The sequence below is a fragment of the Battus philenor genome, unplaced genomic scaffold (assembly GCF_028537555.1).
Source record: "Battus philenor isolate CCGP_79_NKW_IND1 unplaced genomic scaffold, ilBatPhil1.0.hap1 SCAF_27, whole genome shotgun sequence".
In the NCBI taxonomy this organism is placed as follows: Eukaryota; Metazoa; Arthropoda; class Insecta; order Lepidoptera; family Papilionidae; genus Battus; species Battus philenor.
In genome coordinates, this window is record NW_027181690.1 from 758,668 (window position 1) to 783,972 (window position 25,305).

General features: G+C 34.0%; 1 protein-coding gene across 1 annotated transcript; it reads right to left on the reverse strand.

Moving 5' to 3' along the window:
* Positions 1-391: 391 nt before the first annotated feature.
* On the reverse strand, positions 392-24,237 carry LOC137925387 (transient receptor potential channel pyrexia-like). The gene is made up of 11 exons (XM_068768819.1): positions 24,153-24,237; positions 17,239-17,356; positions 16,213-16,413; positions 15,093-15,310; positions 9,472-9,650; positions 7,770-7,951; positions 6,324-6,552; positions 5,445-5,603; positions 4,252-5,367; positions 2,420-2,680; positions 392-1,352 (listed from the first exon to the last, which is right to left on the reverse strand). Exons 1-11 carry the CDS (start codon positions 24,172-24,174, stop codon positions 495-497), a joined length of 3,543 nt encoding a protein of 1,180 aa, XP_068624920.1. The 5' UTR covers positions 24,175-24,237; the 3' UTR covers positions 392-494.
* Between the last annotated feature and the right edge of the window lie 1,068 nt (positions 24,238-25,305).

A 25,305-nucleotide genomic window follows, 5' to 3' on the forward strand; every position in this document is an offset into this window, starting at 1 on the left:
TGTATAGAACCTTCGAGATGCGTTAATACAATACTATGTTTTATTTTATATACAAAACTGTTACTTCAGACGCCGCTAGATGGCGGTAGTAGATTGATTATTTCTATGCTTTGTCGTCAGGTAGTTTCAAATAAGAGCATCTAAAAGGAATATAGCATAAGGACTCCCTGGCTCTAATACGATGATGTGTGAGGCACAGGTTTATTGTTTTGGAACACTATTACTTCGAACATAATAATAGATGGCGCTAGTGGGTAGATATACAGACGTATTCGTAAATTTGAGATAATAGTCTGTAAACTTTGTTCATAAACAAAGATGACTCTACACTGTCTTGTGACATATAGCGCCATATTTAATTATCATTGCTATTTTCTACATTCTTGTTCCTTTGCCGAAAATACCTTTGCTTTTTATAAATCATTTCATTAAAAACTCCAAAGTTTCTTAATCAGTCTTTTTTGTTCTTGTACATATATTAACTAAATATAGAATTACAAGCTGCCCAATTTGCTTTCTAATCTGCTTAGAAACTGTTTGATTTCCTCAACGTCTAAAGACAATTGATCTATTTTTACATTTATTTTGTCTATGGGTGATTTAGTATCTTCGATATACGTGTTTATTTGATTTTTTACCTTCGTCACATCGTCATCTAAACAGTTAAGGCATTTCATGATGTTTTCGTGTCGAATTTTAGATTTCTCTGCTGCGTTTTCGATTCTACTTAATTCGTTATGGATTTCATTGCTCATTATTACTTTGTGCATGTCGTCTAGTTTATTTTTGAAATTTTGTAATCCTATTTCGTCTTCTTTTTGCTTTTGTTGTATCTGAGCTTTGGTCATAATTGCGTCTCTCAATTTTGATGGCATTACTTTGTTGTTTCTCCATCTCGGTTTTCCCGGACATAGTACAATAGTTCCTGTTACTTTTCTTTTATTCTTTATCCTATCGTTAACGCGGTTTGGTAGTATTTTACTAAAGAATTTGTTGTAGACGAGATTATCTAGAGTACCTAGGAACTCTACTTGTTTAGCGAGCCTTCTGATGTTACCTAATATTTCTAAGTCGTTTATATCATTGACCGCTACACCTACTAATAAATTCATGAGCACTATAGCGGCTAAGATGAGGAAAATGAGGAACACAACCCGGACTATAGCTAGAGAGGTGGCAAGATCTTTTGAATGTTCTTCGTCGAATAGTGCGACGTAATCAAATTCAGAAGTCATCATCACAACAGTCTTAACGAGCGCCGCCCAAGGACTTTCGAACGGTATTTGAGAATGAAACTGAATCATAAAACTTAAAGCGAATCCTATGATAAGAAACGCGAACGTGAGTAATATCTGAAAATAAAAAAGTATATATTAATGAACTGTTTTTTAAACTTTATTAAAACATGTGTTGTTGTGGAGTTTCTTCCTGCTTCTTCTACACAACTATGACACCTTGCGAAGCGAAGTAGAGAAAAAAAAACATAAAAGTTCTATTAAAAGTTCCAATATTGACTAGATTAATTATATCTTTAAGAATATTTCGAATAAAGCCTTTCTAAAATTGTTAGGCCTTCCTATGTAACATATATATTTTAATATTAAGTTAAGTTAGTTGTTGTTTATGCGTACTGTCGGTAAAAAGTCTTTCGGAAACACTAGTACAGTGATTCCCAAAGTGGTCTATATCGACCCCCAGGGGTCTATGACAACCTGCAAGGGGTCTACGTAAGCGAAAAAAAATTTGGGGGTCCATGAAATGAAAATGGGGGTCCACGATAGGGGATCCCAACGCATACACTGATAGTACCTATTTACTTACATCATACTATCTTATAATATAAAAACATTTACATTATTTATAAAATTACTAATGAAGTAAATAAATTATTATATATGTTTATAAAATTGTGTAAGTTGTAGGATGTTGGAATTCGCTTCGTGGTCGCAATACATTTTGAACTTGTAAAAACCTGAGAGTCGCAGTCTCAGAGCTTCGCTACCTTGCACTGACTTGTTCAATTCGTCACTCTATAAATACGAATGTGGGACAAATTTTGATAATTTATTATTAAAGCATCAGGTTCATCCTTCTCACTAAAAATATTGACTTATTGCTTATGTTAATTTATTTATAGTTTATTTTATGTTTGTTTAATGTTACGTATATTTTACATAATAGATACAAAATTTTTTTTGACTAGTTTTAATTTAAAAACAGTTAATAAATGTATAAATTAACATGCGTTTTTACTTTAAATTTTAAACACTAAACTTTACTACAGTTAGAAATTTACAGGAAATCAATATCAGGTAAGTAGGGGGTCCACCCAACACGGAAAAACATGGCAAGGGGTCTACGACACAAAAAAGTTTGGGGAACTCTGCACTAGTAGATCAAAATAAATGTTTTAACTTACTCTTATAACATTAGATGCGACTTTTCCAAACATTAACACGTAGTAGCCACCATTTGGAAATCTTGATAGTAGAAACATCAATTCTAGCCAAGATAAGAGTAAAGCCAATGTTGCCACGTGTCGCGTCCATTCTCCCCCAGACCACGTTTCTCTCAGTACTGCCAGCGGTAAAATTGATGCGAAACCAATCGATCCAAATTTCACCCAGGTCTCTAATTGTAAGAAATATCTGATACTTTTAATATTCATATAAAGTAACTCCTGTAAAAGAGAAAGAAAGAGATTATAATTCAGATGAGATAAGAAACGACTTTAAAATTAAAAAAAAAAATCTATTATTTACGCACAACCATAAATAGAGACTACGATATCATATAAATATCGAGTCCAACTAACATCTTTAAAATACAGATATAGTGTAAACATTAAGTCAGACAAAACCATCTAAATATTTAATGGAATCAGGCGTTACCTCGGACCATTATTTAGCCATTTCCGCACATGCAGTGTAAAACCATCCAAAGAAAATGTACACTAACATTTTCTTTGGATGGATCATTTATTAAAATTTATTTTTTAAAAATTACGAATTTAAATGATAATTACGGTAAATAAATCATAAACAAAATAGCATTTGTACTTTTATTTCTATACATGTTTCAAAAGTGCAAAAATTTATGACCCACCCTGTATTAATTTAAGTTAAAGTTAAGCTACTTTCTAGCTTATAAGCTAGATTGTATAGCATATAAAATAAAATAAAATAAATATCTTTATTCAAGTATACATTTACATGCGCTTTTGAATTGTCGATAATTTTAACATTATAAGTAGTAAGCTACCACCGACTAGGAACGCTGATCTGAGAATAGCAGGCCAAACTATTTTAAAAATGAAATTTAACAATTTTTAATATTTACATTATAATATCAATCATTCAAATGAGTCGACAAACTTAGTTTCACGTATTTATATCAATAAAAAAACTCTTTAATGCTATAATAAGATCTATTTATTAATAAACCATCCAGAAACTCAACAGCTGCAATTTTTAAAATGTAATTCGATTTGTAATGTGTACATTGTAATATATTTGCAGTTGTAGATCAGCGATATTGACTTGTGATCGTTGTTCAAGTTCTAGGAGAAACAATCTTATATAATTCACACATGCATTAATTATGTAGGATTGTTACTGTCAACAAATAAATTTCCAAAGGATGGTCAGTAGCGTTCTTTGGGTACAATAATGTCAAACTGCGATCGAAAATTCGCCTGCCAAGATTGGCGATTGTGTTATATCCCCCCCCCCCCCAAAGATAACTTTGGAGCAGGCTGCAGAAGGAAATTCTCTACTGAAGGAAGAATGAGAATATGACGGATTAATAGCTCCTGGATCAGTGTTTACCAAAATTTTTTGTACCATGCCCCATCTTAAAATTTTATGCCCTCTATGTAACATATATATTTGGTACAAAAGCGAAAGGGATAAGCTTGTGACAATTCCACTTTTGAATTGTCAACCTGTAGAATCAAACAGAACCCTGTATGGAAGTACCACGTTGGGAAACACTGTCTTAGGTGGTAGTCTTTTATTTTTAAAAGAGCCCATGGATCTATACTGAACTGCTGAAGTTGTACCTCTCGCGGTATTCTTCATGTTGTTGACGAAGGCCCTCATCATAAACACCCGCGAACCTGATGCCACTAATATACGCTTTTTACGACAGACAGGAGACATCTTAGTGCTTCTCTAATCTTAACCTAACTTAAGCATCAAATTCTAAAATTTAAGGACACAAGTAAGGTTTTAAAAAGGATCGTGTTCTTACCTGTAATAAAATAAGGAAAATTGTCATATAAACAAGGTATCCCCAAACGCTTGCGTTCAACCAAAGTGGTGCAGATCCTTTTGTGTCCTTGTAAAAGAATACTGATACAATAAATATAGTTAAAGATGAAACGAAAAGAGAGTATACTGCAATGATCGTATAGAAGAACGGCAAAAGTGCTTTCCATTTCAGATACAGAAAACTCTCAACTAACGGATGAACAAGTAATCTCTTTTGTCCGTATCTGTTTCCAGTTTTTAGCAAAGCTTCGATTACTTTCATTTGTTCCATTTCACAAATGGTCGGCATTAATATTCTGTAATCAACTGTCACTTCACAGCTAACATCTTTGAAATTCTGACAATTTGACGAGATGTATGAATCAAAAACATCTTCCATAAAATCTGTTGGTTTAGATAGATTATTAATTATCATATCTATAGCTGTTCTTCTATACTTCTTTGGACCGTCTGTATAACCTGATAAGTCTCCTCCTTCTTGAAGTAGAAGTAATATGACGTCACGACTGCTATGATGACAAGCGGTGTGGAGAGGAAACCAACCCATACTATTTACTTCATGGATAGTGTTTTTATCAAATGATAGTATGATTTTAACGATATCAAAGTGATTTTTGACGGCAGCTATGTGTAAAGGTGTTGAACATTTGTGAGGACTGCTTGTTGTTCTGAGTCTTATATCAGCGTTTTTCGATAAAAGCAAACGCACGCAATCAATGTGGTTATTAGCTACAGCAAAGTGTATTGGTCCGAAACCTCTTCTGTCTCCCGTTGTTAAGGAATTGATCATGCTTGGTGTAAGATTCTCGTCTAATTCCAAAAGTATTTTTAATATATCAGTACAACCATTTTCTGCTGCAACATGGAATACATTGACTTCGCCTGGTAGTGTCAGTTTCATAGAAGCCCCTTCTTGTAATATAGCATTGACACATTTAATATGTTTATGGATGATAGATTTGAACAGAGGCGTTTCTCCTTCTTCGTTTTGACAGTCAATAAAGTTTTTCTGTTTAGCTAGACTCAAAATTTCTGTTAGGACATCTAGATTACCTAGGGCAGCTGCTGAGTGTATTGGAGTTTCACCGTCATTTGCCTTAAAAATAATAATTATATCAGTCTAGATTTCATACTAAACATAATGAAATTTGTTAAATTAAAAATATATATTACTTTCATTGTTACATCAGCCCCAGCTTCGAGAGCAACACATACTCCTGGTACCCAAGCAGCTTCCACAGCAGCTTGGAGGACTGTGTGACCATCTTTATCCTTCACGTCAACAATAGCCGTCAAAGGATCTGCATCTCTATAGTTATAATTTGCTAGAATCTGAAAAGGATTTTATTTTCAATGGACAGTTTTTTTTAAATTTCCTTAAAATTATTTCTAGAATATGATATATAAAATCCGTTTATACAACTTTGGAATTTTGACAGAACTTTTATTAAACGTCAAATTATTATCTATATATTTAGTTTATTAATGTATTTTCTTTTGTATCTGCTTCGCAAGGTGTTATAGTTGTGTAGAAGAAGCAGGAAGAAACTCTACGACAACACATACTTTAATAAAGTTTAACACAGATTTATACATCTACACTATATCAGATATAGCCTAAATTAAATCAAAATAATCAGACGACATCACTGCCAAAGAATCTTAACAATGATATTATATTCGTTTATTAAAATAAGTTTTGCATCGAACATATTTTTTTTTATTTATATATTTACTCCTTTTACAACTTGTGAAGGCAAACTAAATGTTTTAATAGGCATTCTTCACTAGTCCATCTAGTTTTTAAATTTAAAATAAATTTTGAGATTTTTAGTGATTTTAATTTTAATGTTTGGCGTTTTGTTTGATTGGTGTTTAGATATACGTAGTGTTGCGAAAAGTAGCTTGATGCATGTGGCGCAGGATTCGTCATTATGATGATCCAAAGATCCCCAAAACCCCCTATGCCTTGCAGTGGGCGTTCATCAGCTTATATGATGATAAGTTTTGCAAAATAAAAAGAAAGAAAAAAGAAGAGTAATATAGACATACGTGTAATGGTTCCTCTAATTCCTTCTTCACGCACACGTGTAATGGTGTGAGACCAGTTGAATTAAGACATCTTACAGAAGCGCCGGCTTGAAGCAGTTCGTTGATGCTGTCGATATTGGCCATCTCTACCGCTGTATGAAGTGGCGTATCTATGTTGTTGAGGCCCTTCGATTTCATCGTGTTGTGAACGGCTCCAGCGTTTATCAGCATTTGAATTACCGGTAACATACTGTGTATATATATATATATATATAGTATATATACATATATAGTACTGTATACATATAGTAGTAAAGGGTGGGCCAAATTTTTTTGCAAATAGCAACACTTGATTTCTCCAAAACCGTGAGAGTAAGGCCAACGGCGAGACGGAGCACATCTAGACGATGTAATTTTAAAAAAATAAATTCTAATAAATAATAATTACGGTAAATAAATCATAAACAAAATAGCATTTGTACTTTTATTTCTACACATGTTTTTAAAAGTGCAAAAATTTATGGCCCACCCTACATAAATAAATGAATATTTAAATGACAAGAATCCTTGGTAGTAATGTCGCCTGGTTTTAATTTCATTTAGGCTGTATCTGATAAAGTATATATGTATATATCTGTATTAAACTTAATTAAAAGGTGTGTTTTTGTGGATTTTCTTCCTGATTATTCTACGTAACTAAAACACCTTGCAAAGCAGAGTAGAGACAAAAATAAAATACATTAATAAACTAAATAGATAATAATTTAACAATCAATAAAACTTCTGTTTGAAGTTGCTGTGTTTATATATACAATTGTGCATTGAAATAATAGTAATCCTATTAAAATAATCAGTATAAAAATATTTCTATGCGAATGAAAATAATCAAAGTAGTCCACCGCTGGGCCAATCCACATTGGTGAGTTGAAGTTTGATGACCCTGTTAAGAATGTTGAAAACATTAGACGCAGGTTGCTTTCAACTGATCTATTTTTATGACATCTTTTTTTGAGGGCCCTTCGTGCTACACCTCTCCGAATTTTACACCACACCCTGAATTTGACAGGTTACATAACATTTTATGTATTACTTTATTTTTGTCTTTTTATTTTATTATACACCAATACCTCGCTTTGCGTCGTTTCATTTAGCGTTTTTTCGAAGTTGCGTCGCTGCTTAGTTAGTACTAATATTCACAGTGCGTCGTTAGATTTTCGAGATTGCGTAGTTTTGGGTTCTAGTATTTAACTTTTTTTTAAAATTCTGATGATTCAACCAACAGTGGAAGATTTCTTCATAAAAATAGTAGAATGAACAGACAAAGTCAATTTCAAGTTCTAAAATGATCTAAGAAACTTATCACGTGAGTCACGTAAAAAATAAATCTAGATCTAATGTAAGAAGGTGTAAGCGGGTTAAATTATATACTATAGAGTTGATACACCCATTATATAAATAGGCTCTCACTTGCTCGGATTAATGTTTTGTTCGAAGTAATGTCCGAAGCCGACGACGTCGAGGGAAGTTCTTCCTGCCTCGTCGCATATGTTGGGATCCGCCCCCGCCGCCAAGAGGAACCGCGTGCAATGGACACGCGCACACGACGCTGCAACGTGGAGCGGTGTCCAACCCGGCTGTAGCAGCGGCAGCTAAGCAAGGATATAAATAATTGTTTTATCCTTATCATACACACCACTAGTTGTACTGATGACATAGTCCAGATCGAAGGAAGTCGCTGGATACGGGTAGTGCAGTATCAGTCGTGGTGAACTTTGATGAAGGTTTATACCTTTCATGGGCGTCTATCAGCTGAAAAGAAGATACACCTGTGCCTTTAAGTGGCAGACTTTATACAACCTTATTTATAACTTCTTTTCTTAGGTACTAAAATCCATCTTATGGTACACAGGTATACATTTTTTTAAATATTCTATTGTCTTAATTATTGATACGTATCGCCAGCCAGTATAATAAATTACATTTAGCATGATTGTGTAGCTAACAGCTTGATCTATTAATAACTAATTAATTTATTTCTCATTGATTCCAGCTCCATTATATATAATATATATGTTTCTAACTGTCATATGTTGACATCGTTTCAGCCGAGTGTTCTACAAGAGATAGGCTTTCTATAAAGATATCTATGACACGCTTGGCAGGCGGGTTTTAAGTCCTTATCAGAGTAATCTTCAGCTTTTGGTGAACAAAAATGTAAATGATGTATATAAAGATTAATATAAGAGTGAGGGATATGGTTGTAACGAACAAAACTTGAAAACAAGACGTGCTATCTCACTACCTATTTTCAAGAAAAAGGTTAAGAACCATTTACTAGACCTATAATTATCTATCTCTTAATTCATTTCATTTTCTTCTTGTTTCTTTCTGAGGCAAGTGCGATCGAACCAATACTGATCGAAGTCAGTTAGATGTGTTTATTTATTATTGTATTATATTTATAATATGTGTTAAACCTTTTTTTAAGGTTATATGTTATATACGTATGTATGTATGTCTATGTATGTTTATGTATATTTATGTTCATTTGTTTGTGAATACGTACTTTTTTTATCTTTACTATGATTGTCTGTAAGAGATTGCCTTGTGTGACAAGACCGCCCATTGTACTTTTCTGTTTATTATTGTATCTGTATATTATGTATCGTATCGTGTACAATAAAGAATATTAAATAAATAAATAAAACTTCTCCAAACCATTTTGGTATAGAATCAAAATTATCATCATTTTTTATCAAAATCTGTGGTCTCTTCGTCCAATGAAGCTCTAGATTCATCATTCATCACTGCATTCTTCATTTTCACCTCCATCACAGCTTTCTTCTCTATCACTGTCAATATTTTCTGGCATTTAAATAGATACTTTAACTGCATGCACATCATCAGAAATATTGAAATATTTTAAAAATCGACAATGTGTTTGATGGTAGGCATTTAAAGTCCTTGTAATAATGGAAAATGCTTTATTTTTCTGAGCTTTAAAACATTGCAGTGTGTTATTATGGTACGCAGAGTATATAGTAGAAATATGTCATATCCTTTGGAAATATATTTGTGAGCAGTGGCAATACTTTGTAAAATAAATATATAATTAATTTACAAATTGTGCATAAAAAGTGCATGAGTAATAAAAGCATATAAAACTCACTGATCCTTCTATTTCTCTGCAGTTATGATCAATGTTGTCCTTCCATGTCTTGGGGAGAAGTGTCCTGATCTCTCCAAGGTCGCAACGTACGTTTACCATCTCTCTGACCTTCTCGCACATATTCCTCACATCTTCCTCGGCATCGGATGACATGTCGCTTTCTACCCTGTCCTGCATTTCTGTTAAGAGATTTATCATTAAATCATATTTGCAAAAGGATTTATTTGGCCCGTGCATATATACCTCGTTCTAATATTTTTTTTTATTTATTTTACATAGGCACAGCAGATCTATAAATGATATAAGTATACATTACTTTCAAGTAATAAAGTACAAAACGCATATTAAAAATAAATCGACGGAATAAACTTATAGTTCAATAAATAAATATTTAAATGACAAAAGCCTTTAGCTATATCTGATAAAGTGTATATGTATAGATCTGTGTAGTTAAACTATATTAAAAGACGTGTTGTTGTGGAGTTTCTTCCTATTTCTTCTTCACACCTATAATACTTTGCGAAGCAGAGTAGAGTAAAAAATAAAATATATTAAAAATAAATAAATAGTGTGTTGAGAGTAAAGTCCTGATAAAGGTTCCAATGTTGAACGAACGAATTTTATATTTATTTGACCTGATTATTGTTCAATGTTATTATTTTTTAAAATAAATTGGCAGCGTAAAAGATAATTATTTTTTTATTTTCACAGCCTCTGCACAGTCTTTTATTGATGTTTTTCATAAAATTCATTGTTGGAAACTTTTAACATGCTGCAATTTTCAGGCTAGAAAATAAGCAGTTTTTAATAAACGCCCTTATAATCCTCGTATAGATATAATTTCTTGAAATCTGTTCTTAGTTGACTTTAAATTAGTAAAAGAAATATTTATAGAAGTCATATTTAAGTTGCTTAACCTTATGGTTTTAGAGATATTGTGATGAGTCAGTGCATAGGTGGAAAATCATTTAGAGAAATCGTCATCTTTTAAAATGAGATAATATTACTTATGTAGTTTTTAATATACAATAGATAGTTCGTGTGTTTTATATTATTATTTAGAGAAAAAGATAGTTAAGATTCTATGGTAAATCTCTGGACAGACCTATGTCTGATAGTGGAATTCCTAGGTGGACAGAAGACATGGTCATGTCAAGTCGCTGCGGCCACGGTGATTGAAGCGATATTTATAGGAGCCATATGACGTGAAGTAAGCATGGTTCCCATTCTGTCCGATTGGAACATTTCGAATAAATTAGTTTTTAAGTTTATTTTTTTAATTTCTTCTTCCTTATTTTTTTTTTCAAATGTTCTATCTACTTTCATTCACGCCTTTCTTCCCTTACCTACATTCCCTGATCACAATTTTACATTAAATATCACAGATTTTTATGACCCGTTTTTAAACAATGCATTTTTTTATTTTTTCATTTTTAGGGGCTACAAAGAACCGTTAGCATTAATAGCGGCGTTCGAATTTCAATTTGAACACAGGAAAACTATTTTTTTAATATTACTGTGGTTGTAGTGGCCAGTAATACGAAGTGTTTTTCAAATGAACGCGACATATCTATCGACTGTAATAACGAATGTAATACGGTTGAAATGATAATGATGATTTATCAAATAATATTCACGTATGCATAATAAATTGAAATAAGAATAAAAAAATAAATTGAAAAATATAAAACCTTTTTGGAATTCGTATATCTTTATTGTCAATAAATTATGACGTATTTGTCATTAAAGAATTATATTTGACATTCCTCTATTTCTTCATTTAGTGAATTTGTAAGTTACATAAAATATGGAGATTGCACAAAATTATATGGTATGTATTTTAGATTTTAGTCACATGATTTGTATATAAACGATGAAAAGGCCAAAGCATTTCTCCGAGTTACTTCGGTGAACTTGTTTCTTCTAGATATCTCTTCACTTTAATTCAAGTTCGCAAATCTCCGTGCACTTCGTTGTCCTCTGGGTGACTCCTTGATGATAGATATTACTTACTTACTTACTCCGCTGGCTCAGTGACCCAAAGTGGGTCTTGGCCTTCGGAACGAGAGACTTCCACTTTCCTCTATCTTGCACCATCGTCTGCCATGACATTCAATTCACGCAAGTCTGCCTCAACGCGATCGATCCAGCGATACCTGGGTCTACCCACTGGTCTTCTACCCCTCGGTTTTTCCAGGTACGCTACCTTCACGCTCCGATCCGATTCCATTCGCTCCAAGTGACCAAGCCAGCGGATTCGTTGAGCTTTATATTCGCCAATGATATTTGGCTGTGCTACTAAAGTCTCAATTTCGGCATTCTTTCGGAGCCTCCAAGATCCGTCTTGATTTCTCGCTGGTCCCAAGATCTTCCGCATGATTTTGTGTTAAATTGATGTTGATGATAGATATTAATATGAAATAATATTTCGAACCAGGGTCCAGGAGCCACAAACACAATGATACGTATCAACGAGAACGGGAATGTAGTCGGATCAATTATCGTCAACTGTGAAGGTATACATAACTTATTTTTTTTCTTTCAACCTTTACTGTGAAATTCGTACACTTTTATTGAAAATATAATATTATTTATTATTATTATTATTAGGATCTTTATTCCACAGACTACGTTCGTGCCTTTGTTTGTATATTTACTACGTTTAATATTTACCGAAATTATTTTGCTCAAGTTTCTGCATGACGACGCCTTGACAATGCCTAGTTTTTTCTCCCAGACATTCTTTTATGTTGAGGGGGCAAAAAAGAGGCAAAAGACCCCCCTTTTGCCTCTTTTTTAAGGCTCTCCTGATTGTTTTGAGCCTCTAACTGGACCTTATCTCTGAGAGGCTAGAGGTAAGGTAAAAAGAAACAAAAAAAGAAAGCAACAGAAGAAAATATATTTATATTGAAAGGGTAGCGGGTAGAAAGCCTGGTCTGATTTTACACCACAGGTCAGGACTCCTTTGATGGTGGTGGTAAACAGCCCCACGATCTTATGTATAAATATATATATTCAAATCAGGAAATCATGTTTCGACAGCTTCTTATCTTTCTTTCGATATTTAACGGATTTCATAATCCTTCGATTTAAATTTACCAAAAAGGTTTTAATGCAAATCATGTAGACCAGTGTTTCCCAACACGATGTCCACGCCCCACAGGAGGGCAAATCAATTGTTAAGCCGATCTATTTTAAATTGGACTCGACACGAGTTTAACCATTTTGCTTTAGTATATATGAGTGACGTGAGAATTGTAGAAAGGCAAGTTTGTGCGTGGTACATACAGAGCTGGAGTTTTCTTTCTGCCTTTTGTTATCTTTCAATCATCGAACGAAACATGATAACGCATTTGATATAGAAGGAGTTAAATGTTTAATATGTTAAATTAAAAAATTTCGTGTAAAGTTTTTTTTAATCGAAATTTTATTAGGGCTTAAACTAATCGATTCTACTACCTCAATTACTTTTTTTTAATATAAACAGGTTTTCCGGAGACGACCACATTGGACAGTTTAACAGCGGCCACGTACTCGACGCACATGAGAAATCTTTCTCACCACGCGAACAACGCTCTTAAGGAAATCGTATGACTGTTTTTTTTAAAAGTCAAAAAATATTAAGGATCCTTTGTAACGTTTGAAGTGACAGTGAAATTGTTAGGGACCATAGATAAATAGATTCTCAATGGAAGGCCAATTGAAGGACCTTAAACGAGTTGGGTCAATTAAACTTTTTTTATTACATAATGTATTATAAAAGAGGACATTAGAGAAGGTTGTGCTCGGAGATTTGCCGAACAAATAGTGATACGCAGTTTGAAGAATTGATCATGTGAAGTAGTGGCCACAAGCATATACGGCGTGGAGTATGTCCACCACTAAGTAGACTAACAATATAGTCATAGTGAAAGATTAAACACGGTAGCGATCTTTGTGGAGGCTATACCTTGCGAAGTTAGGGGGGAAATGATGGCGGGGGGTTCGGAATATCGGCTGACGTGATGATGAAATCTTTGGTTTACTTATCTGATTATATATCTTCATGTATTTATACTCTATATATAGTTTATATGTTATGTATGTATAGTAGATGTGAATTATATATATGTCTATATGTAAGAAAAGGACCAATATGTAGCCACTTCCGCACATGCAGTGGTAGTCATGCAACAAAGTGCACCGCCGGCCATACCGCTGAAAAACCCCTCCACGGGGCATCTTCAGGAGTTATGTTATACCGATTAGTGCCAAATAAAGTGTCAAATCCCCGTGGAGGGGTGAAACACGTGTTGAGTGAATTAACGGTGGCAGTTGTGTAATTCGAATTGTTTGCCGCATACGCATTTATCAGCGGACTGGCGGGCGGTGTACTTTGTTGCACGACTACCACTGCATGTGCGAAAGTGGCTCAATATTGGTCCTTTTCTTACTTAGCATGGACTTCCGCGAGGTAGCACCTGATTCCATTAAATATGTATATATTGTCGATGATTACAGGACGTGACAGACGAGCTGATGGTCCTGAGACTGGTCTCGAAAAAGACTGAAGCTGTGGTCGTTCCAGATGAAGAATTCCATCTGATTGTAGTCATGCGACGGCGATAATTTTAGCGATTTATTTTTTCTTTTTATTTCTTGTTTAATGTCTTTTACGGTTTTTATTTTAGTGTTGCAGTATAAAGGATTGTTAATAGTACAGAAATAAAAGTAATGTCTAAATTTTGTCTTTGTAGTATATATAATAAAGATATTAGTTCCTCCCTTTCTTGGTTTATATATATTTATAACATTAAAGAGTTTATTGTTGATCGATATGTGTGAAACTTGGTTTGTTGACTCATTTACAGAGTTGATGTTACACATCAAACATTGTTGAATTTCATTTAAAAAGAGCAACTGTTGAGTTTCTAGCAGACTCTTAGCAGATCAGTGTTCCGTGCCGGTGGTAGCGTACTGCTTGTGTTAAAATAATCGACGATATAAGTGTGAATATCTACTTGAATGAAGATTCTGTGAATATTAATTTTAATTGAAAATTTATAGTACAAATTGAGTAGCAAAAAATGTTATAAAGTATGTTAATAGAGAAAATACTGAGAGAGAAACAATATTGAATCTGTTTTTATTGTTTTGTAACCATTGGCAGTATATAAGGCAGTATATCTATGTAACATATGGACAAATATTGAACACTTCGTCGTCGTTGAAGTCATCATTATCACCACCACCACTACCATCACCACCATCACCATCATCATCATCATCACCGTCACCATCATCACCACCACCACCATCATCATCATCACCATAACCACAATCACCACCATCACCATGATCATCATCATCACCGTCATCATAATGATAATCATCACCACCATCATCACCACCATACCAGCTGACAGATGTCCATATGCCTCCATATATTCACGCTCCGTATACGGGCTCGTGGTCGCTGTTCGAGAACCTTCCAACCCCAACAGCTCTCGGCTTCACGAGTAAATGTATTTTAATTGTCATTCAAGACGACCGATTCTTCAATCTATGTCGGTGACTATACGTACTTGGTACTTCAGCTCCGAAGGTTAAGTGGTGTTAGTAAAAAAATTGTCTTCACCTACCTTCAGGAAAGTCCAGCAAAATGGCCACCTGTCTTGCATTCCCAGCGAACGCTGCCAGGTGGAGGGGGGTCCGGCCAAGTCGGTCCAGTCGGTGTTTCTCTGCTCCGAACTTGATGAGTAAGCTGAGGGCATCACCACCGTGCAAAGCTGCTATGTGGCAAGCGGAGATCAGGTCGAGACGGCATGTTGCGTTTGGATTGGCTCCAGCGTGAAGTAGCCTAGAAATTTTAGATAAGTAAACATTTTTATATAGAATTAGTTCATCTTCTATTGTATTTGTAACCTGGATGTATAGGTGTTGAACCATGGAAAGAATGAACAGACGAAAACGCATAGTTTTAAAAATAAGATAAACTATTTCTTATCGTTTATGGGTGAAGTATTTGACTTCTGTCTCGCCTGATGCGCGATGACGAGGTTACATGCCGGCCTAGAAGAAATATATTTACTCTAGACTTGAAGACTCCTAAGTTATAATTGAAAATGGTTGTTCCACTCCTTGGCTGTTCGGACTATAAAAGTATTAGCAAAATGCTCAGTGCGGGTGGAAGGAATTTCAACCGTGCACGGATGACGTGGATCAGTACATCTTGTTCAATGGAAGAAAAACTAATTGTTTTTCAAAGAAGTAAAAAAGGTTATTTAGTATGCGATGGTAAGAATTTTAGCGACCACGAGGCGGTAGACGTGGTGGTTTACCTGGTGGGGAAGGGCCCCCACCAGGTAAACCCATGACGAATTCGATGTTTTGTGGAAGCCTGGACCTTACAGTAGATGCCTATGGACTATCATGATGATACATATATATATATATATATATATATATATATATATACTCGTATATTGCCGTTATCCTTTTTATCGGGTATTTAAATATTTGTAATCAACGAGTTCCAATACACCTTGTCAATTTTTTCCGTAACTTTCTGGCTTAAAATGGCGGAGATAGGCAAAGACATACCATTTTTGCGATATGTAACCAATATTTAGTTTTTAGTTTTTCGTCTCTCCTGGAAAGTTACGTTTTCGGATTTATTATTTTATTCAGTGGGGGCGGCGATATATATATAAAAGATCGAGGAAATAAGATGGATTTTTCATCACATCAAGGGGAACTCACCTTTCAACTTCTTCCACCTCATCATCTTCTATCGCCTCAAGCAGTTCCGTGTTAAGTCTTCTCAGACGGCGGTCGCTGCGTCTCCATTTCCTAGGCCAGAGGTCTTCAACCTCCGGTGCCGGTGTGCCGTCCGGTGTTGACATCACTGATGGTGTAGAATCATGGATGTGAAGTCTTGGTCCCAGGTTTGAATCCGTTGCCCTTGAATTGAATTAATTTATTTATTGTATATTATATATATATATATATATAGTATATTATTATTCGCAGGATCGCTTAAAGTTTTCGCTTGTGTTCTTTATGGGAAGATTAATTATTTTTTACATTAGGTCTCTATTTTGCACATTCTTGATTTGTTTTTTACTTCCTTTTATTCTTAACAACATCTCACTTCCTGTACACATCCTCTTGCATGCATTACTTTTCTTACCTCGAAATCTATATATACATACACACACATTTATATAGATATATACATACATATATTTGTCTTTTGTCACATTCTCTTCTGGTCGTTTTAGTGGGGAAGAATAGAAGAAAGGTATTCTCTGCCTATCGTAACAGGTGACTAAAAAGGCATTGGGTTCGCAGGCCTATGTTCAACAGCGTATGTAAGAAAAGGACCAATATTTAGCCACTTCCGCACTTGCAGTGGTAGTCGTGCAACAAAGTGCACCGCCCGCCAGCCCGCTGATAAATGCGCATGCGGCAAACAATGCGAATTACACAACTGCCACCGTTAATTCACTCAACACGTATTTCACACCTCCACGGGGGATCTTCAGGAGTTATGTTACACCGATTAGTGCCAAACACAGAGTCTAGTAGGGTAGTCACTGCATACAAACACCACTGCATGTGCGGAAGTGGCAAAATATTAGTTCTTTTCCTACTTAGGATGGACTTCCGCAAGGTAACGCCTGATTCTATTAAACAACGGCGTATGTCCTACGGTAGAAATTTTAGGGACCAGGAGTAAAAAATACAAGATAAGGTAAGAAGATATTATAAAAATGATTTTTTTACCTTGAGTTGGATATTGCCAAATTAGTAGGTCTGTTCAGACGGATGCGTTCACCATCATGGTTGATGCTTATCAGCGGTTGAAGGTTATCACGATCTTCAGAGTAGCCTTCTTCTACATCTGGAATAATGGACGGAAATAATTAGGTCCAGATTTCTAAGTTTCTCTCGGTCTTCCTCATGATATAACTAAAGAGTCTGATCACCACTGCTCAAAAACAAATTTCCTGATGATGGATAGCATCATCTGCGTATCATAATACCATAGTGCGATTGCCAAACCATCTGCCAACCGTGATTATGGAATATCCCCCGTAGATATCTTAGAAGGAGGCCTATGCCCAGTACTGGGCGTCTATGGGCTGAAATGTCGACATAAAATTCCGCTTTTCTGCTAAGGATTTTAGATGTGAACTCATATTTTGAATATATAAACTCAATTGTTAAAAGACTATTAGAATCTTAATTATGTTCTGAAAAACAAATGTATTTTAATCATCTAAGGTAAAAGCAAAACGTGATATTATACATTTAAAATTATGAGGGGGTGTCTAGTGGCAGATTTATGTTTTTTTATTATGATTATTTCAAAAAGTAATAATAAATATGAAAAGAAAAAGATAGTAATAGAATCAATAACTATGTGGATTTATATTTATATAAATACTATGTTGTATTTTATGTCATATCTCGAGGCAGCATGGTATTGACATGGTTTCGTTCTCGTACTTATATGTTATTAAATATATCATATTTTATTCAAGAGTTTTTATTCAATCGATATGTATGGAAGTAATTTTGTTGACACATTTACACGGCTGATATTATAATACACATATTAAAAATAATTAAATTTAATTTTAAACAGGTGTTTGGCTGGCTTTTCTCGTGTAGCATTCAGAGTCGATGATTGCTTAATAAATTATTAAGATTTAAAAGTAATTAAATGCCTATTTAAATACAGATATATTGAATTTAAATTTGGAATATATCTTATATCTGGGTAACAAAAAAGACATCTGATGAATGTGACTTCAGTTGAAATTAGACTTTCAGGGAATCTGATCTCAATAAGAAATTCCTAAGTTAGTACTTTATTTAAAAAAAATTTTGAAATATAACCTCCAAATTTAAGTATATATTAATTTTTATATTAGTATATATAATAGCTTAGTAAAACCGGTATAGAATGTTGTTAGTAACAGGAAAGGAATGACAGAGACAAATTAGGTCTTTTATCCAAAGAGCTCCCGTGTTCCTGTCGTTGAAGGCGAACAAAAAGAGCTCTGAAGCGTTAAAGGTATCTTTTTTAATATTAAAATGCAAAAAGAATATTCCACTGTAATTATATGCCTATACGTTTAATTTTATACAAGATATTTTAACCCTGTAAGGGTCGACGTCATACTGCTATTTAATGGAATCAGGGGTTACCTTGCGGAAGTCTATCCTAAGTAAGAAAAGGACCAATATTTAGCCACTTCCGCACATGCAGTGGTAGTTGTGCAACAAAGTGCACCGCCCGCCAGCCCGCTGATAAATGCGTATGCGGCAAACAATGCGAATCACACAACTGCCACCGTTAATTCACTCAACACGTGTTTCACCCCTCCACGGGGCATCTTCAGGAGTTATGTTACACTGATTAGTGCCAATAATATATAATATATAAGATTGTATCTAGCGACCTATAATCACAAGTCACAGTCCTATACCGCTGATGAAAAAGGCATTAATTTTATACAAATCTTCCACGTAAATATTATAAAATTTGTGATTGTAATGTTACATTATACCAGTGATTCCCAAAGTGGTCTATATCGACCCCCTAGGAGTCTATGACAACCTGCAAGGGGTCTACGTCAGCGAAAAAAAATTTGGGGGTCCATAAAATGAAAATGGGAGTTCACGATAGTGGATACACTGATAGTACCTATTTACTTATATCATACTATCTTATAATATCAAAACATTTACATTATTTATAAAAGTACTTATGAAGTAAAAAAAATATTGCTTATGTTATTTTATTTATAGTTTATTTTATGTTACGTATACTTTAAACTTTTATTTTGAGTAGTTTTAATTTAAATTCAATTAATAAATGTATAAATTAACATGCGTTTTTACTTTAAGTTTTTAACACTAAACTTCACTACAGTTAGAAATTTACAGGAAATAAATATCAGGTAAGTAGGGGGTCTACCCAACACGGAAAAACATGGCAAGGTGTCGTAGACCACACAAAAAAGTTTGGGGAACTCTGCATTATTATCACCATTCATTCATCCACCAATTAGATTGAAACTTGATTAAGATTGGTCTCCCCTATGCCGGTGTTTTTCATCTTAAATCGTTGATATGAGAAGAACCCACAATACACACTGAGAGGTTTTATTTGTGGTCAAATTTATAACAACCTTAGTACAAAAAATTCATTCCTAAGCTCTTTTATCTCTTATAAATTCTATATAAAAGGATTATTTATATGACACAAAATAAAAAAGGTATAAAACAACATTTGAAATATAAATACTTATAAATGTTTGTCAAGCTAAAAGAAAATGTCTGATAAATATAGAATTACTAATTGAAAATACGAGGAAAAAAACTTGCCTTTAATGAACAAAGAAAAAACACCTTTCGTGCACATTTTAACCGGTATAAACAGTTTCAATACGACATATTAACATATAAGTGTTAACGTGAAATAAAATATATCACATTCACATAATGTTTATAAATCGAAAAAAGAACAGATTAAATATGATCACAAAAAAACTAAATGCGATGAAAAAAAAAAAGAATTTTAAAATTTGAAAATAGAATACACGATTCTACAGGTAGGTTTGTTCTTGACTAACTAAAGACGCGTCGTTCATGAGCGTTCGTCAAGGTCTTGTTTATCTAAGAAAACGTGACGTTATGTGAAATTATTTTAAAAATCGAATAGCATGGCTCACACATCCCTTTTTTAAATTCTAATAAATTTACAACAGATACAAAATCGTTTTTATTTTATTTTTAAACATAAACTAGGTTATGATAAAACATCTTCAAATCCATGACTAAACTTAGATAATGCCGCTTTACGATATTGTAATCAGATGTTTGTTTAGTGCATTATTTCATCATCAATAACACCGCATAGGCTAATGTACCTTATACTGAAAAACTTAAGGTTCAAAATAGTTTTATAACCTCTTATTCTCATGGTAAAACAACATTAAAGACAGAGTGCTTAGAGAGACAGAGTTGCTCTAAGCACTCTTAGTCTTAGTGTATTTCATTGGGATGTCCATATGAACATACGAACATACTAAATTTCCAATAGAACTCAAAGGAAGCTTCTGGAATCTTCCGGCGGCCTTAATGACGTCATATATCCACGTCATAGATGGAAGTCTTATGATTGTCGGTCTGTGATCATCTTTAACCAAACAATCCCATGGAATAAATCGGTCAAATACCTCGGATAAGTCTTTTCAAGTTCATCTTTACGTCTCATATTAAGAACGTGGGGAACAAGGCATTTATAATTGATAGATTACACCCTCACCTATTTCTCCAGCAAACTGACGTGGATACACAAAATAGTTACCACCGTTAAATCACTCAACACGTGATTCACCCCTCCACGGGGCATCCCACACAGAGTCATGTGTTTGGTCTTACACTGCCTGTATCCTGCGACTTTCTGTGACCTGGACTAGGTTTTCTGTTCACCTGTTGTATCAGGAGAACCTTTCGGCTCCAACAGCCTTCGGTTGCGTGCGATGTATTCCGTGCACTATCACTTCAAAAAAGCTATTCCTCGAATTACATCGGTGACTTTGGTTCTTTTCCGCATTTCCTCACATATAATTCAATCTTGCAGTGAAGCAAAGTATAGCACCGAGTGCACTAATCGGTGTAACACAACTCCTGAGGATGCCCCGTGGAGGTGTGAAACACGTGTTGAGTGATTTAACGGTGGTAGTTGTGTAATTCGCATTGTTTGCCGCATTCGCATTTATCAGCGGGTTGGCGGGCGGTGCACTTTATTGCACGACTACTGCTACATAGCGGAAGTAGCTAAATATTGGTCCTTTTCTTACTTAGGATGGACTTCTGCAAAATAACACCTGAATCTATTGGACAAAATACTTCTTTATCTCTTGCGTATGTCCAATACCGTCTTTCAGGAGCCACTGCGCCCTCGTCAGAAAGGGTAAATTGAACTGCCTGCAAGTGATTCAGAATTGCGTCGCCCAGAAATCAACTGAGGCGGAGCATTAGCAAAGAAACTTAAACCTCCCAACTTTAACGGAGTGCTCTTGGAAGGCGTCAAAGAGATACTTTCAAGACGCCGTATATCCAAAGCATCCGTTGGGCCAAACGGAAGCCCCCATATCAGAAAACAACCCTTTAATTAAAAATACTGGCCGTGCCAAGCTCTACCTGACCAAAAAAATCAGTGAAGCCACTCAAATTCGTCATCAATAAATTGACTCGTCACGCCTAAACAAGAGGTGCAAACAAAAAGAAGATTCCAAGAATATCTCCGGAAGATGTTGCCGTGCCCAGGCCTACACTGCACACCTACATCGAGTTTTAAATAATTAAGCTCCTCGCGAATCCAGAAGTAGATGACACTTTTAAAGCGTTACAATAACTATGTAAAATATTTTTAAATTAAGGTCTGTAATCTCTACTTCAGAACTTTAAGGCTCTGTTCTGCGCTTCATGTGGCCTGCTTCATGCCATCATCGATGCCATTGATGATGATGATCCATGATCCTTTCATTTCTAATTCGATCTTGAACAGACTCTGATATCCAATTTTGTGTTTAGTGAAGTAAACTTCCAGAAATAAAATGACAAACAGAGATCGGAAGATCGATGATAGAATTAGATCAAGATAGATCAGCTATTGTCACCAGGGGAAAGATATTTTTAAACCGACGACATAATGTCGCGGTAAGTCCCTGACGTGGTCAGCGTAAGATCTGTCATCGTGGCGGTTTTGTGGGCAGTGTGCGTTTAAGCTAAGAAAATATAGAGATGGCTTCAATGGGTTTCAATTAAAAATCAAAAAGAATTATTAACGGTATTTTTACATGCGAAAGTATACTATGTCATCGCACTCTTACTAGCGGACATAGTTATCAATATCTCTCGCATTAAATCTGCGTAAAAGTGCTTTCCATGATAAGCCAACACTTCAAAATATGCATTTGTATAACCAATAAGACGATAAGCGATATGATTTCTAGAATTAAAACAAACAAAGATTTTGTTTTCGTTTCAAATTTTTACTTTTTTTCTCTGTCTAATTTTGAGAAAGACAACCCTGTGAATTCTATACAACAGATTTTTAGGTTGTTTACAATTTACGTAATTTTTTAGTTATTATATAAATTATACAAGATTTTTTTTCTTTATCGTTTCTGTACAATGATCTTATATTGGTATTACGTTTCTTTAATTAGTTTTAAAAGGATGAAAGTATATCTTAAGTATTTTTAATCACCTTTTATAAAGTGATCACTCTTTATATCTCAGTAATATATTTTTTTCTATTGGAATACGTCTGATTAATAATTCCAGTAAAGCCGGTGGGGGCAGATTGTAAACAATAATTCATTTCTATTTTTATTAAATTTCTAAATTTCTTAAAATTTCAAAAAGCTTTTTTATTTATATTATTCATAGTTTCAGAAATTAATAATTTATTAATAGGATGTATCATATATCAATTAACGGAAAATGCATTCATTCATCTATTTTATTTATTTATTTATTCATAGTTAAAATGTCGTCTATATATATATATATATATATATATATATGTATATATATATATATAAAAATATGTATATACATATATATATGACACTTACCTATATTGAGTTATCATAGAGCAGTGTTTCCCAACATATGGCCTATGACCAATATGGGGGCTTTTCGAAAGTGGACTTGACAAGAGTTTAAAACTTTTAGTATAAAAATTATACATAGGCTTATGTTGGTGGGTTTCGCTGCGCGATCGAATTAGAAATTACCAGATCCGCAAAAGGACCAAGAATACCGACATAGCTTGGAGAATTGCTCGTATAAATTGGCAGTGTGAGAGGCAAATCACACGAGCAACCAGCTGTTGGGGCCGAAAGATTCTCAGTGGACAGATGTCATAGTTAAGATCATTGGAGGTCGCTGCATGAGAGCAGTGCAGGATCAGTCATCGTGCAGAGAGCGTCAGTCAGCTGAAGAGAAAATAAAGAAAGGGGGCATACGAATTTTAAGATGGAATGGTGGAAAAAGGTTGGCACAGACTGCACTAGGAGATATTTTTTTTATGTCCCTTGTTATTGGGGGCCTCTCGTACCCCTAACTTATTGTGATCATGGACTTTATTATTCAATCATTTTTTCAGTATTTTCTTTATTAATCACTCTCTTTCACGCGTCACAATATCTTCCATTCTTTACTTTCGTCCTTCACAATATCTTTCGTTTTGCTCTTTTATACCTTCTTTCTTTCCTCACCTTTCTTCCATCATCTTCTTACTCTGAGGTGGCTAGGTACATTTATTTTATTTTTTACTTATTTATTTTGTTCTTACATTTTATTTTCATCATTATTAATACATAACAATTCTATACATAATTTGTCATACATTTCTATATATATATATATATATGTATATATATATATATATATATATATTTATTATATTTATATATATATATATATATATATATATATATATATATATATATATATATATATATATATATATATATATATATATATATATATATTGCCTGCCACCCTGCGAGACCAGGAGATATTACTCCATAGAAGATATTATATGGATAGGTGGGTGGTAATATATAGCGTTTATTTATTGAAATTAAAAATAATTATTGACATACCAACATGGTTCGACATATCCATGTATTATCACTATCACTGTAACAAACACAAATATATACACAATTCGACACTGTACAACTTCATGTTCCGTGAACGTACTGTTCATGTGAAAGTTACTTTGGTTTCTCTTATCTATTTCTTGAAATATATCTTTGAACGTAGATATTTATGATTCTAGATATGGCTTTAGCCTTATCTGTAATTTGTCGGAATATATCTAACGATTTTGTATATATTAAGGTTTAAAACTCTTTGGCAATTATTGAAGTGTCGACTTGAACGTTTCATTGTGGATTGATACAATTTGATACTAGCATTTTTTTAAATATTTCTTACATTTATTTTTGTGTACTATTTTATTATAACATTACCAAATATTTATATACACAATTTCAAATCTAGATCTTCCACTTTTCTAGAAAGTGTAAGGAATCGAAATGTTCTTCAAGCTATGTCGATTAGTTTGATATTATCTTATTTAAACTTGACTTTGAAAGATATATATATATATCTTTAGTTAAGGTACCGGTACCTTAACTATATCGTCCGTCATTTAAGTTGCCTCCATCCACGAGGTGGATAGACAACCATATATATATATATATATATATATATATATATATATATATATATATATATATATATATAGATATAACCATATGTATAGATATAGGCCGGTTCCAATCGGTCTTATTGAACATCTATTTTTTATATAGTTGTAATGGAATAGGCGTTTGTCTTCCATCTCACCCTTAACTCATCAGGAAAAACAGATCCAGACAGGTCGTTCTAAATCTTGGCGACTCTCACCAAAAACGTGCTGTCAAACCGTTTAGTTCGACTTTTGGGTATGTCAACAACGTATGGATGAAACTTTTGCCTGCGCCTGGTATGGAGGAATCTATGAAGGAAGCCTAGGTCCAGCTGTGGACATACTTAATGATGACAGACGTGCTGTCAAAATTATATATTAAATTCATAAAACGTATCTAAAAGTAATCACTATATTTATTGATTTAATAATAATGAATTAGGTAAAGTACCAAGAAGTGGAAATCTATTTAATTTTCTTACTATCAAGGATAGATAATCATAACATTTACTTGATGACAAGCGATAACCGTTATTATTACAACGGATTAAAGTATCAAA

Bases quoted from the DNA above. Each gene is read 5' to 3' on its own strand.
- LOC137925387 (XM_068768819.1), bottom strand. From the start codon at position 24,174: ATGGATATGTCGAACCATGTTG. The intron at 16,414-17,238 runs GTAAAAAAATCA...ATTCAATTCAAG, and splicing joins TTGGCAATATCCAACTCAAG to GGCAACGGATTCAAACCTGG. The intron at 1,353-2,419 runs GTAAGTTAAAAC...TTTTATTTTCAG, and splicing joins TCGCATCTAATGTTATAAGA to ATATTACTCACGTTCGCGTT.